This window comes from Oncorhynchus masou, chromosome 19 (assembly GCF_036934945.1).
Source record: "Oncorhynchus masou masou isolate Uvic2021 chromosome 19, UVic_Omas_1.1, whole genome shotgun sequence".
In the NCBI taxonomy this organism is placed as follows: domain Eukaryota; kingdom Metazoa; phylum Chordata; class Actinopteri; order Salmoniformes; family Salmonidae; genus Oncorhynchus; species Oncorhynchus masou.
The window spans coordinates 5,970,397-5,984,284 of NC_088230.1; the positions used below are offsets into that span (position 1 = coordinate 5,970,397).

Sequence of the window (13,888 nt, forward strand, 5' to 3'; positions counted from 1 at the left end):
TAACTAGACAAGTCAGTTAAGAACAAATTCTTATTTTCGATGATGGCCTAGGGTTAACTGCGTTGTTCAGGGGGAGAACGACAGATTCTTACCTTGTTAGCTCGGGATTTGATCTTGCAACCTTTCGGTTACAAGTCCAACACTCTCACCACTAGGCTACCACCCTTTGCCTTGATGACAGCTTTGCTCACTCTTGGCAGTCTCTCAACCAGCTTCAGGAGGTAGTCACTACAAATGCATTTTCAGGTGTGCCTTGTTAAAAGTTCATTTGCAGAATTTCTTTCCTCTATGTGTTAGAAGATTGCCCTAATTGGTAAAATACCAAGTCCATATTATGACAAGAACAGCTTAAATAAGCAAAGAGAAATGACAGTCCATCATTACTTTAAGACATGAAGGTCAGTCAATGCGGAACATTTCAAGAAGTTTGAACGTTTCTTCAAGTGCAGTCGCAAAAACCATCAAACGCTATGATGAAACTGAGGACCGCCACAGGAAAGGAAGACCCAAAGTTACCTCTGCTGCAGAGGATACGTTTATTAGAGTTACCAGAGTTCAAGTAACAGACACATCTCAATGTCAACTGTTCAGAGACTGCGTGAATCAGGCCTTCATGGTCGAATTGCTGCAAAGAAACCATTACTAAAGGATAACAATAAGAAGAGACTTGTTTGAGCAAAGAAACACGAGCAATAGACATTAGACCGGTGGATATCTGTCCTTTGGTCTGATGAGTCCAACTGCCTAGGATGATCTCTGCATGTGTGAAGCTTTGAGTAGAAGGTGTGATGGTGTTAGGGTGCTTTACATTCCTTAGGAAGCTGATTGAGAGAATGCCAAGAGTGTGCAAAGCTGTCATCAAGGCAAAGGGTGGCCATTTGAATTATCTAAAATATAAAATATATTTTGATTTGTTTAACACTTTTTTGATTACTACATGATACCATATGTGTTATTTCATAGTTTTGATGTCTTCACTATTATTCTACATAATACAAATAAATAAAAACCCTTGAATGAGTAGGTGTGTTCAATCTTTTGACTGGTACTGTTTATTTGTGGAAAAACCGAATGAGCAGTGGTGGAAAATGAGAGCCACGAGCACACAACCAACACTTGCCCCTCACCTCCCTACAAGGCAGGTGGTCTCATCTGTTGCAGTATTTTTCTGATGGTGTCAACATAATTACATATTCATGCATTTTGGAGTAGATAGTCCTATTAAAAAGTCACCGGAAGTGACCTTCATACAGTCGTTCTAACCCCAACAAATGCTACCTTTGCCACCGCTTCTGAAGAAAAATGCTTGGGGAAACACTGGCACCAGGGGAGGTGGCTTAGACCGCTAGATCACCTTAGGCCATTCATTTCAGCCCCAGTACACCTCTCCATATGTTTACAGAGGACTTTATTACTGTACATGATGGGGAAGGAAGGTAAGTAAACAAAGCACTACAGCAGCACACACACACACATACACACACACACACACACACACTGCTGGGCTATTTTGTTGGCATTGTAGAAACAGACACAGTGTGTCAATTCCCCGGTCTGTCACTCTACAATTTGGTGGCTTGTGCGTGCATGTAATTGTCGGATTTACTGTATGTTGTAGTTTTATGGTTGTCAAAGGTTGGGACATAAATGTTTCATCTCATCCAGGAAATCAGGTTTCTCTCTGCTTGTGAATCTTTTATAACCCCCAGTGAAAGTTCAAAGAAGATAAAGCTCTGAAATAACTTTTTACCATGTGTCTGTCATAAAAGCATAGTCTTAATCCATTTTTGTTGGTGTGCTATTTATAGAAATCACAGTGGAGCACAGTATGGAGCTCAGTAACCATTTTAGGATGGTTTATAGTTTTTCAGTGTCAGTAAGGCCACACAGTAAACATTGATCAACTTTCATTTTGCTATTCATTACTGTCTACTGAACAGGTTGGGCACAGTGTCCCATGAGGTGCAATTAGACACACAAACATCTGTTTCAATTCAAAAACACTAGCAGGACACCTTTACACCCACACACACACACACCCCAACAATCAGACACACACACAGATCATATCATGGAATTCCCAGGGTTTCTCTGAAATCAACTTCTGTGTTTGTGTATTTTATAAACAATCAAGCATGAAATTACTTTTCCTCTGTAAGCCTGAGAAGCCACTGTCTGTCTCTGAGTATCCCATCCAATTGCCGCTAGGTCAAATCTCCCTGCTGTGATACTGTGAATATCTGTGTGTGTGTGTGTTAGCCGGAACTATAGTAGTCCATTTAGCAGTGGTTTCCTAATGTGTGTTTTGTACATTGTGGTGTAATGTGTGTGTGTACAGTATATGTGTGTTTGTGTTGCAGTGTGGTGTCAGGACAGAGGAAGGAGCTGGGAGAGTTCACTGTCATCCATGCGCTGACCGGATGGATCCCTGAACTCATCCCTCTACAGTAGGGTCATCATCCACTCATCTCATCTATTCATCCTGTTCTCTTTCTGTTCATTGAAGTAGGGTTATCCTCATCTTGTAGCTTTAGTTTTTCACATCCACACTTTATTAGACCATTGATTTATACAATAGAATATTCTCTGATGATGTTGTTAAAAACCAAGCAGTCCATTTTGACCTATAAGGCCTGGTACCTGCAGCCTAAAGTGGATGCAGTGAGGGACTGCAGTGCAGGGTCTTGCCTCCTCTTGATTAAACTGTGTACGGGGAAGCAGGAAGGTGTTGTTCTCTCCACCTCAGCAGGTTAGCTGTTGTTAGTGGACCCCCTGGGAAACCTATCAGCCAGCACAGTCAGGGTGCTGAGAGGCACACAGACATACAGACACCCACTAGGCTAGTGTTAGTGTGACTGTTCTACAGGGGTCGAGGGGCTGTGGGAGGTCCCATTGTAATTTTCTCCATATTAAACCTGGATGGGGCTGGGAGCCTCCACTGACACACACACACACACACACACACACACACACACACACACACACACACACACACACACACACACACACACACACACACACACACACACACACACACACACACACACACACACACACACACACACACACACACACACACACACACACTCACACCAGTGGTGGCCGGTGCCATTATGTTTTTTCTATTACAGCATATTGGATGACTGTTATTCATATTCAATTCCCCCAGCTCAATGTAACATGAATAGGTTTAGGCTACTACATGATACTCTAATTTCCCATATACCCATAAGGAGGTTGTTACAACCTAGCCTACAAATTACCGTTTATAATGTAGGTGCACAGGTCAAGAGACAAATTTGAGTAATCAAGGTGACAGACTGCGACACATTCAATACCGTCTTGCACACTCTTGCCTGCATCTCGCTGATCTTGGTTGTAATCATTAGTCCAAACAGTATCAAAACGTTGTGTTTTGTGACTTTAACAAGTTTCTCTTGGACAAATTCAGGTAGGTCCATCCCTGTTTCATTCCGTTTGCTTTGGTTTAAAAAAGTTTTGCAACAGAATCGGCGGAATGAATACACCCCTGATCACCTGCACACACAGTTCACTTCCATAGCAGCCATGTACAGAATCATCACTTTGCTCATTGTATAATTCCATTTTGCATCGAAGCGCTCTCCTCTCACCTTTTTCCTTCGCTTGTGGACTTCAGTACACAATACAACAGCTGTTTGTGACCAGGTTTAAAAACCTCTTCAAGCTAAAGCTAAATACAATTAACATATTTTTGTCACCATATTAGCTAACGTGTTATTAAACCCACTATCCAATCCATGTGTACAATCACACAGTATAGTGTACAGTCGTGGCCAAAAGTTATGAGAATGACAGAAGTATTAATTCTGCTGCCTCAGTTTGTATGATGGCAATTTGCATATATTCCAGAGTGTTATGATGAGTAATCAGATGAATTGCAAAGTCTCTATTTGCCATGCAAATGAACTGTATCCCCCAAAAACATTTCCACTGCATTTCAGCCCTACCACAAAATGACCAGCTGCCATCATGTCAGTGATTCTCTCGTTAACAAAGGTGTGAGTGTTGACGCGGACAAGGCTGGAGATCACTCTCATGCTGGTTGAGTTCAAATAACAGGGTGGTGCTTGTAATCATTGTTCTGTCTCTGTCAATCATGGTCACCTGTAAGGAAACACGTGCCGTCATCATTGCTTTGCACAAAAAGGGCTTCACAGGCAAGGATATTGCTGCCAGTAAGATTGCACCTAAATCAACCATTTATCGGATGATCAAGAAGAGCGGTTCAATTGTTGTGAATAAGGCTCCCAAGAAAGTCCAGCAAGCGCCAGGACCGTCTCCTAAAGTTGATTCAGATGCGAGATCGGGGCACCACCAGTACAGAGCTTGCTCAGGAATGGCAGCAGGCAGATGTGAGTGCATCTGCACGCACAGTGAGGCGAAGACTTTTGGAGGATGGCCTGGTGTCAAAAAGGGCAGCAAAGAAGCCACTTCTCTCCAGGAAAAACATCAGGGACAGACTGATATTCTGCAAAAGGTACAGGGATTGGACTGCTGAGGACTGGGGTAAAGTAATTTTCTCTGATGAATCCCCTTTCCGATTGTTTGGGGCATCCAGAAAAAGATTGTCCGGAGAAGACCAGGTGAGCGTTACCATCAGTCCTGTGTCATGCCGACAGTAAAGCATCCTGAGACCATTCATGTATGGGGTTGCTTCTCATGGCCAGGAATCTCCCCAGACCTTAATCCCATTGAGAATTTGTGGTCAATCCTCGAGGTGGGTGGACAAACAAAACCCCACAAATTATGACAAACTCCAAGCATTGATTATGTAAGAATGGGCTGCCATCAGTCAGGATGTGGCCCAGAAGTTAATTGACAGCATGCCAGGGCGGATTGCAGAGGTCTTGTAAAAGAAGGGTCAACACTGCAAATATTGACTGTTTACATCAACTTCATGTAATTGTCAAGAAAAGCCTTTGACACTTGTGAAATGCTTGTAATCATACTTCAGTAATCCATAGTAACATCTGACAAAAATATCCAAAGACACTGAAACAGCAAACTTTGTGAAAATGAATGTTTGTCATTCTCAAAACTTTTGGCCACGACTGAACAGCTAGCAGTTACACCTGCGGGCCCGGTGACAACACATTAATGAACCCGAAAGCTTAACTTGACATGGAAGAGATGCAGTGTTTGATAGCCTCAGCCTGCTAGTTATCATAAATAGCGTTCCTCTCTGTTTGAGTCAGGTTGCTGAGTAGGCTAAATTACCTGCATTAGCTAAGTAATTGAAAAGTAAACTGAGAAGAAAAATAAACAAATGAAATATAGCTAGCACTCTCTTTCTTTCTCTCTGCTGCTTCTCCATAATTTTTGAAGAAATTCATTTGTTCAAAACTATTCAACTATTGTGTCTCTCTCTTTGGGTCAACTTCTCAGCACACTTTATTCACTGCAGTGGTAGCTAGTTATAGCTTATATTTTCAGTGCTTGATTCATTCTCTGATACTTTGATTTGATGGACAAAATGTTAGTTCATACTGCAAGAGCTCTGATAAGTTGGAGGATGTCCTCTGGAGGTTGACATAATTATTGTTTATGTCAGTGGAAGGAGGTGAGAACCATCAGCCTCCTAGGTTTTGTATTGAATTAAAACAATTTTTATTTATGAACCCCTTTTTACATCAGCAGATGTCACAAAGTGCTATACAGAAACCCAGCCTAAAACCCCAAACAGCAAGAAATGTAGATGAAGAAGCACGGTAGCTAGGAAAAACTCCTTAGAAAGGCAGGAACCTAGGAAGAATCCAGGCTTTGAGGGGTGGCCAGTCCTCTTCTGACTGTGCCGGATGGAGATTATAAGAATACATGGCCATTAAGGCCAGATTGTTCTTTAAGACGTTCATAGATAGCCAGCAGGGTTTAATAATAATCAGTGGTTGTATGGGGTGCAACAGATTAGTACCGCAGGAGTAAAAGTCAGTTGGCTTTTCATAACCAAGCATTCAGAGGTCGAGACAGCATGTGCGGTAGAGAGTCGAAAACAGCAGGTCTGGGACAAGGTAACATGTCCGGTGAACGGGTCAGGGTTCCATAGCTATAGGCCGAACAGTTGAAACTGGAGCAACAAACGACCAGGTGGACTGGGGAAAGCCAGGAATCATCAGGCCAGGTAGTCCTGAGGCATGGTCCGAGGGCTCATGTCCTCTGGGAGGAGGGAGAGAGAGAGAATTAGAGGGAGCATACACAGGACACCAGATAAGACCATAGAATTACACCAGATATAACAGACTGACCCTAGACCCCGACACATAAACTATTGCATCATAGATACTGGAGGCTGAGACGGGGGGGTCGGGGGACACTGTGGCCTCGTCCGACAATACCCCGTGACAGTGCCAACCAGGCAGGATATAACCCCACCCAGTTTGCCAAAGCACAGCCCCCATACCACAGAGGGATATTAACATACCACCAATTTACTACCCTGAGACAAGGCTGAGTGTAGCCCACAAAGGTCTCCACTGCATGCGGGGGCGCAAAACCGGACAGGAAGATCATGTCAGTGACTCAACCCACTCAAGTGACAGCATGGAAGAGCAGTAGTAAGCCAGTGACTCAGCCCCTGCAATAGAATCAGAGGCAGATAATCTCAGTGGAGAGAGGGGAGCCCATCAGACAGCATCGGCGGTTCATCCCTTCCAGTGCATTACCGTTCACTTTGGCACCCCAGGTTCAGACCGCACTCAATCATATTACCTACTGAAGAGATACGTCTTCAGTAAAGACTTAAAGGTTGAGACCGAGTCTGCATCACTCACATGGATAGGAAGACCATTCCATAAAAATGTAGCTCTATAGGAGAAACCACTGCTTCCAGCTGTTTGCTTAGAATTTCTAATGACGACAAGTAGGCCAGTGTCTTGTGACTGTAGCTTATGTGTAGGTATGGACTGCAGGACCAAATTGTAGAGATAGGTAGGAGCAAGCCCATGTAATTATTTGTAGGTTAGCAGTAAAACCTTGAAATCAGCCCTAGCCTTAAAACCTCTTGAAACTGAGGGGCACTATTTTTAATTTTGGAAAAATAACGTTCCCAAAGTAAACCTCTAATTTATCAGGACCAGATGCTAGAATATGCATATAATTGACAGTTTTGGATAGAAAACAATTGTCTGTGAGTATAACAGAACTGATATTGCAGGTGAAATCCTGAGAAAAATCCAATCGGGAAGTGACTCTTATTTTGAAACCCCTGTCTTTCTATGCATCCCTATTGCCCATTGAAAGGTATATAAACCAGATTCCTTTTTCTGTGGCTTCCCTAAGGTGTCTACAGCCTTTAGACGTAGTTTCTGGCCTTTTTTTTCAAGAATGAGCGTAAACGACTACATTGCGTCAGTGGCTAGCTGAGGGCTCTGAGTGATTCTTGCGTAAAAGACAGAGGTAGTCATTTTTCCTCTCGCTCCTACTGAAAAGTCAATTGTCCCGGCTGCACAACAACTTTTTCAAAAATGTTTAGAAGAATGGGATATTCGATATACAGTACCGGTTAAAAGTTTGACAACACCTACTCATTCGTGTTTTTCTATTACTGTTTTCTACATTGTAGAATAATAGTGAAGACATCAAAACTATGAAATAACATATGGAATCATGTAGTAATCAAATATGTTTTAAACAAATCAAAATATATTTGAAATTCTTCATAGTAACCACCCTTTGCCTTGATGACAGCTTTGCACACTCTTCCCTTTCTCTCAAACAACTTAATGAGGTAGTCACCCGGAATGCATTTTAATTAACAGGTGTGTGGAATTTCTTTCCTTAATGCGTTTGAGCCAGTTGTGTTGTGACAAGGTAGGGGTGGAATACAGAAGATAGCCCTATTTGGTAAAAGACCAAGTCCATATTATGGCAAGAGCAGCTCAAACGGGCAAAGAGAAATGACAGTCCATCATTACTTTTAGACATGAAGGTCAGTCAATGTGGAAAATTTCATGAACTTTGAAGTTTCTTCAAGTGCCTTTGCAAAAACCATCAAGCGCTATGATGAAACTGGCTGACGGTCTCATGAGGACCGTCACAGGAAAGGAAGAGTTACCTCTGCTGCAGAGGACAAGATCATTAGAGTTACCAGCCTCAGAAATTGAAGCCCAAATAAATGCTTCACAGTGTTCAAGTAACACACACGTCTCAACATTAACTGTTCAGAGAAGAATGTGTAAATTTGGCCTTCATGGGCGAGTTGCTGCAAAGAAACCACCTCTAAAGGACACCAATAAGAAGAGAAGACTCGCTTGAGTCAAGAAACACGAGCAATGGACATTAGACCGGTGTAAACCTGTCCAAATTTAAGATTTTTGGTTCCAACCGCCATGTTTTTGTGAGATGCAGAGTAGGTGAAAGGATGATCTCCACGTGTGGTGCCCACTGTGAAGCATGGAGGTGTGATGGTGCTGGGGTGCTTTGCTGGTGACACTTTATGTGATTTATTTCAAATTCAAGGCACATTTAACCAGCATGGCTACCACAGCATTCTGCAGCGATATGCCATCCCATCTGGTTTTTCAACAATACAATGACCGAACACACCTCCAGGCTGTGTAAGGGCTGTTTGACCAAGTAGAAGAGTGATTGAGTGCTGAATCAGAAGACCAGGCCTCCACAATCACCCGACCTCAACCCAATTGAGATGTTTTGGGATGAGTTGGACCGCAGAGGAAGGAAACACAGCCAACAAGTGCTCAGCATATGTGGGAACTCCATCAAGACAAAAAAAAAAGCATTCCAGGTTGAGAGAATGCCAAGAGTGCAAAGTTGTCATCAAGGCGAAGGGTGGCTACTTTGAAGAATATAAAATACAATATATTTTGATTTGTTTAATACCTTTTTGGTTACTACATGATTCAATATTTGTTTTTTCATAGTTTTGATGTCTTCACTATTATTCTGCAATGTAGAAAAGAGTGCAATTATTGAAAAACCCTTGAATGAGTAGGTGTGTCCAAACTTTGGTACTGAAAAAAACATTTTCAGGGTCAAGGTTTGGCTTTTTCGATCAGCTTTATTATTGCCACTTTTAGTGAGTTGTATACATATCCAGAGGATAGGGAGCCATTTGTTATTCTCAACATTAGTGGGCCAAGCACAGGATGTCGCTTTTTCAGTAGTTGGAATAGGGTCCAGTATGCAGCTTGAAGGTATAGAGGCCATGATTATTTTCATGAATGTGTCTAAAACTTTCGGTGTCTCCATTTATCCCAGAATTTGGAGAAATACGCAGATTCAAAGAGTCTGTATTTTGCTTTCTGATGATCATGATCTTTTCGTTGAAGAAGTTCATGAATTCATCACTGCTGAAGTGAAAGCCATCATTTCTTGGGGAATGCTGCTTTTTAGTTAACTTTGCGGCAGTATCAAGAATACATTTAGGATTGTTCTTATTCCCCTCAATTAGGTTGGAAAAATAGGATGATCGAAGCTAGTCAGAAGGGTAGGTTTGTTGAAGCGCGCCATGAAATCTTGCTGTATACCAGGGAGCTAATTTCTTGTGACAATTGTTTTTGTTTTTTTAGGGGTGTGACAGCATCTAGGGTATTACGCAAGGTTACATTAAGATCCTCAGTTAGATTTTTGTACTCTGACGTCCTTGGGTAGGTGGTGGGAGTTTGGAAGGGCATCTAGGAATCTTTTGGGTTGTCCAAGAATTTATAGCACGGCTTTTGATGATTGTTGTTTGGGGTCTGAGCAGAATATTATTTGGTGATCCGATAGTCCAGGATTATGAGGAAAAACATTTAGATCCATAATATTTATTCCACTGGACAAAACTAGATCCAGGGTATGACTGTGGCAATGAGTAAGTCCGAAGACGTGTTGGACCAAACCGACTGAGTCTGTGATGGCTTCGAAAGTGGGAGTTGGTCTATAAGACTTGTGAATATTATATGCCATGACTATAAGGTCCGATTGGAATTCAGGGAACTCAGTGAGGAACACATTACGGCCCAGGAGGCCTGTAAACAGTAGGTATAAAAAGTGATTCAGTAGGCTGCATAGATTTCATGACGAGAACCTCAAAAGACAAAAATGCAGTCATTTATTTTGGGGTAAATTTAAATTTGCTGTCGTAAATGTTAGCAACACCTCCGGCTCTTCCGGGATGCGCAGGTATATAATCTAGTGTAACCAGGAGGAGAAGCCTCATTTAACTTCTTGAAACTCCCCATCCCGGATCCGGGATCGTGACTAAAGCCTCAGGCTCATTAGCATAACGCAACGTTAACGATTTCTGAAAATCGCAAATAAAATTAAAATAATGCGTTTGCTCTCAAGCTTAGCCTTTTCTTAACAACACTGTCATCTCAGATTCTCAAAATATGCTTTTGAACCATAGAAATTGACTAATTTGTGTAAGAGTATGCAAAGTTAGCATAGCATTTTGTGTAGCATGTAGCACGCAACATTTTCACAAAAACCAGATAACCAAATAAATAAAATCATTTACCTTTGAAGAGCTTCTGATGTTTTCAATGAGGAGAGTCTCAGTCACATACCAAATGCGCAGTGTTTCCTGAAAGCGTCTGTGTAGGAGAAATCGTTCCGTTTTCTACATTGCGTCTGGCTACCGAAACGAACCGAAATGCAGTCACCTACAACGTGAAACTTTTTCCGGATTAACTACATAATATCGACCGAAACATGGCAAACGTTGTTTGGAATCAATCCTCAAGGTGTTTTTTCACATATCTCTTCATTGACATGCAGTTCGTGGAAGCTTGCTTTCCTCTCTGTGTCCCATGGAAAAATACTGGCAGGTGACTTTGCGCACCAATTTCGGCGCAGGACACCGGGCGGACACGTGGTAAATGTGGTCTGTTATGGTCAATCTTCCAATGATCTGCCCACAAATACGTCACAATGCTGCAGACACCTTGGGGAAACGACAGAAAGGGCTGACTAATTCCTCTTGCGTTCACAGCCATATAAGGAGATCTTGAAAAACAGAGCCTCAAAAATCCTTGTCATTCCCTGGATGCCATCTCATCTTGGTTTTGCCTGAAGCTCACGTTTTAGGGCACGCACAGAGAAGATCTTTGTATTTCTGGACACATCAGAGTGTTTTCTTTCGAACGGTAGCAATTATATGCATAGTCGAGCATCTTTTTGTGACAAAATATCTTGTTTAAAACGGGAACGTTTTTCATCCAAAAATGAAATTGCGCCCCCAGAGCATCAACAGGTTAACACAGTAAATTCATCAGGTTTGAGCCAGTCAGGCCAATCACATCAAGTTTCTGATCATTGATTTGTTTCTTGACTATGACTGCCTTGGAAGTGAGGGATCTAACATTAAGTAGCCCTTTTTGAGATGTGAGATATCAGTCTTTTTCAATAATGACAGGAATGGAGGATGTTTTTATTCCAGTGAGATTGCTAAAGCGAACACTGCCATGTTTAGTTTTGCCCAACCTAGATCAAGGCACAGACACGGTCTCAATGGGGATAACTGAGCTAACTACTATGCTAGTGGCAGACTCCACTAAGCTGGCAGGCTGGCTAACAGCCTGCTGCCTAGCCTGCACCCTATCTCATTGTGGAGTTAGAGGAGTTCGAGCCCTGTCTATGTTGAGAGATAAGATGAGAGCACCCCGCCAGCTAGGATGGTGTTTGTCACTCCTCAACAGGCCAGGTTTGGTCCTATGGGTGATTCCCAGAAAGGGGGCCAATTATCTACAAAATATATATTTTGGGAGGGGCAGAAAACTGTTTCAACCAGCGATTGAGTTGAGACTGCTGTAGAGCTCATCACTCACCCTAACTGGGATGGGGCCAGAGACAATTACTCAATGGCGAAACAGCATTGAAGTCAATGTACCCAGAGGAGGGTGGAAAATAGCTGTCCTCCGGCTACACCATGGTGCTACCCTAGAGGGTGTTTTTGAGACATTCATTGAAAAGTCTGTTTTAATCAAATCAAAGTTTATTTGTCACGTGCTCCGAATACAAAAGGTACAACCTTACAGTGAAATGCTTAATTACAGGCTCTAACCAACAGTGCAAAAAAGGTATTAGGTGAACAATGGGTAAGTAAAAAAAAAAAACAACAGTGGAAAAAAAACAGTAGTGAGGCTATATACAGTAGTGAGGCTATAACAGTAGCAAGGCTATATATAGGCACCGGTTAGTCGGGCGTATTGAGTTAGTATGTAGATATGGTTAAAGTGACTATGCATATATGATGAACAGAGAGTAGCATAGTAGCGTAAAAGAAGGGGTGGTGGGTTGCGGGACACAATGCAGATGTCCCGGTTAGCCAATGTGCGGGGGCACTGGTTGGTCGGGCCAATTGAGGTAGTATGTACCTGAATGTATAGTTAGTGACTATGCATTTATGATAAACAAAGAGTAGCAGCAGTGTAAAAGGGGGGTTGAGGGGGGCGGGGGGACACAATGCATATAGTCCGGGTAGTCATTTGATTAGCTGTTCAGGAGTCTTATGGTTTGGGGGTAAAAACTGTTGAGAAGACTTTTTGTCCTAGACTTGGCACTCCGGTTTCACTTGCCATGCGGTAGTAGAGAGAACAGTCTATGACTGGGGTGGCTGGGGTCCTTGACAATTTTTAGAGCCTTCCTCTGACACTGCCTGGTGTAGAGGTCCTGGATGGCAGGCAGCTTAGTCCGTACTCACTACCCTCTGTACGCACTACCCTCTGTAGTGCATTGCGGTGGGAGGCCGAACAATTGCTGTATCAGGCAGTGATGCAACCAGTCAGAATGCTCTTGATGTTGCAGCTGTAAAACCTTTTGAGGATCTGAGGACCCATGCCAAATCTTTTTAGTTTCCTTAGGGGGAATAGGCTTTGTCGTGCCCTCTTCACGACTGTCTTTGTGTGTTTGGACCATTCTAGTTTGTTGTTGATGTGGACACCAAGGTACTTGAAGCTCTCAACCTGCTCCACTACAGCCCCGTCGATGAGAATGGGGCCGTGCTCGGTCCTCCTTTTTCTGTAGTCCACAATCAACTCCTTAGTCTTGCCTTTGTCTTCTTGGGCACAGGGACTATGGTGAGCTGCTTGAAACGTGTTGGTAGTACAGACTCAATCAGGGACATGTTTAAAATGTCAGTGAAGACAACTGCCAGTTGGTCAGCACATACCCGGAGCACACGTCCTGGTAATCCGTCTGGCTCCGCAGCCTTGTGTATGTTGACCTATTTAAAGGTCTTACTCAAGTTGGCTGTGGAGAGCGTGATCACACAGTTGTCCAGAACAGCTGATGCTCTCATGCATGTCTCTGAGTTTCTTGCCTCGAAGCGAGCATGGAAGGGATTTAGCTTGTGTGGTAGGCTTGTGTCACTGGGCAGCTCGCGGCTGTGCTTCCCTTTTGTAGTCTGTAATAGTTTGCAAGCCCTGCCACATAAGACGAGCGTCGGAGCTGGTCTAGTATGATTCAATCTTAGCCCTGTATCGACGCTATGTCTGTTTCATGGTTCGTTGGAGGGCATAGCAGGATTTCTTATAAGTTCCACACCTTGAAATCTGCAGCTCTACCCTTTAGCTCAGTGCGATTGTTGCCTGTAATCCATGGCTTCTGGTTGGGGTATGTACGTGCGGTCACTGTGTGGACGACGTCCTCGGTGCACTTATTGATAAAGCCAGAGACTGATGTGGTGTACTCCTCAATGCCATCGGAAGAATCCCGGAACATGTCACAGTCTGTGATAGCAAAACAGTCCTGTAGTTTAGCATCTGCTTCACCTGACCAGTTTTTTTTATAGACCAAGTCACTGGTGCTTCCTGCTTTCATTTTGCTTGTAAGCAGGAATCAGGAGGATAGAATTGTGGTCGGATTTACCAAATGGAGGGTGAGGGAGAGCTCTGTACACGTAAAGGTG

General features: G+C 43.0%; 1 protein-coding gene across 1 annotated transcript in view; it reads left to right on the forward strand.

The window, feature by feature from the left end:
- Nucleotides 1-13,888, forward strand: part of adgb (androglobin) — a 110,370-nt gene that overhangs the window by 15,359 nt on the left and 81,123 nt on the right. The window contains exon 7 of the mRNA XM_064924830.1: nucleotides 2,361-2,447. Coding sequence (XP_064780902.1) covers nucleotides 2,361-2,447 — 87 coding nt within the window. The remainder of the gene's footprint in view (nucleotides 1-2,360; nucleotides 2,448-13,888) is intronic.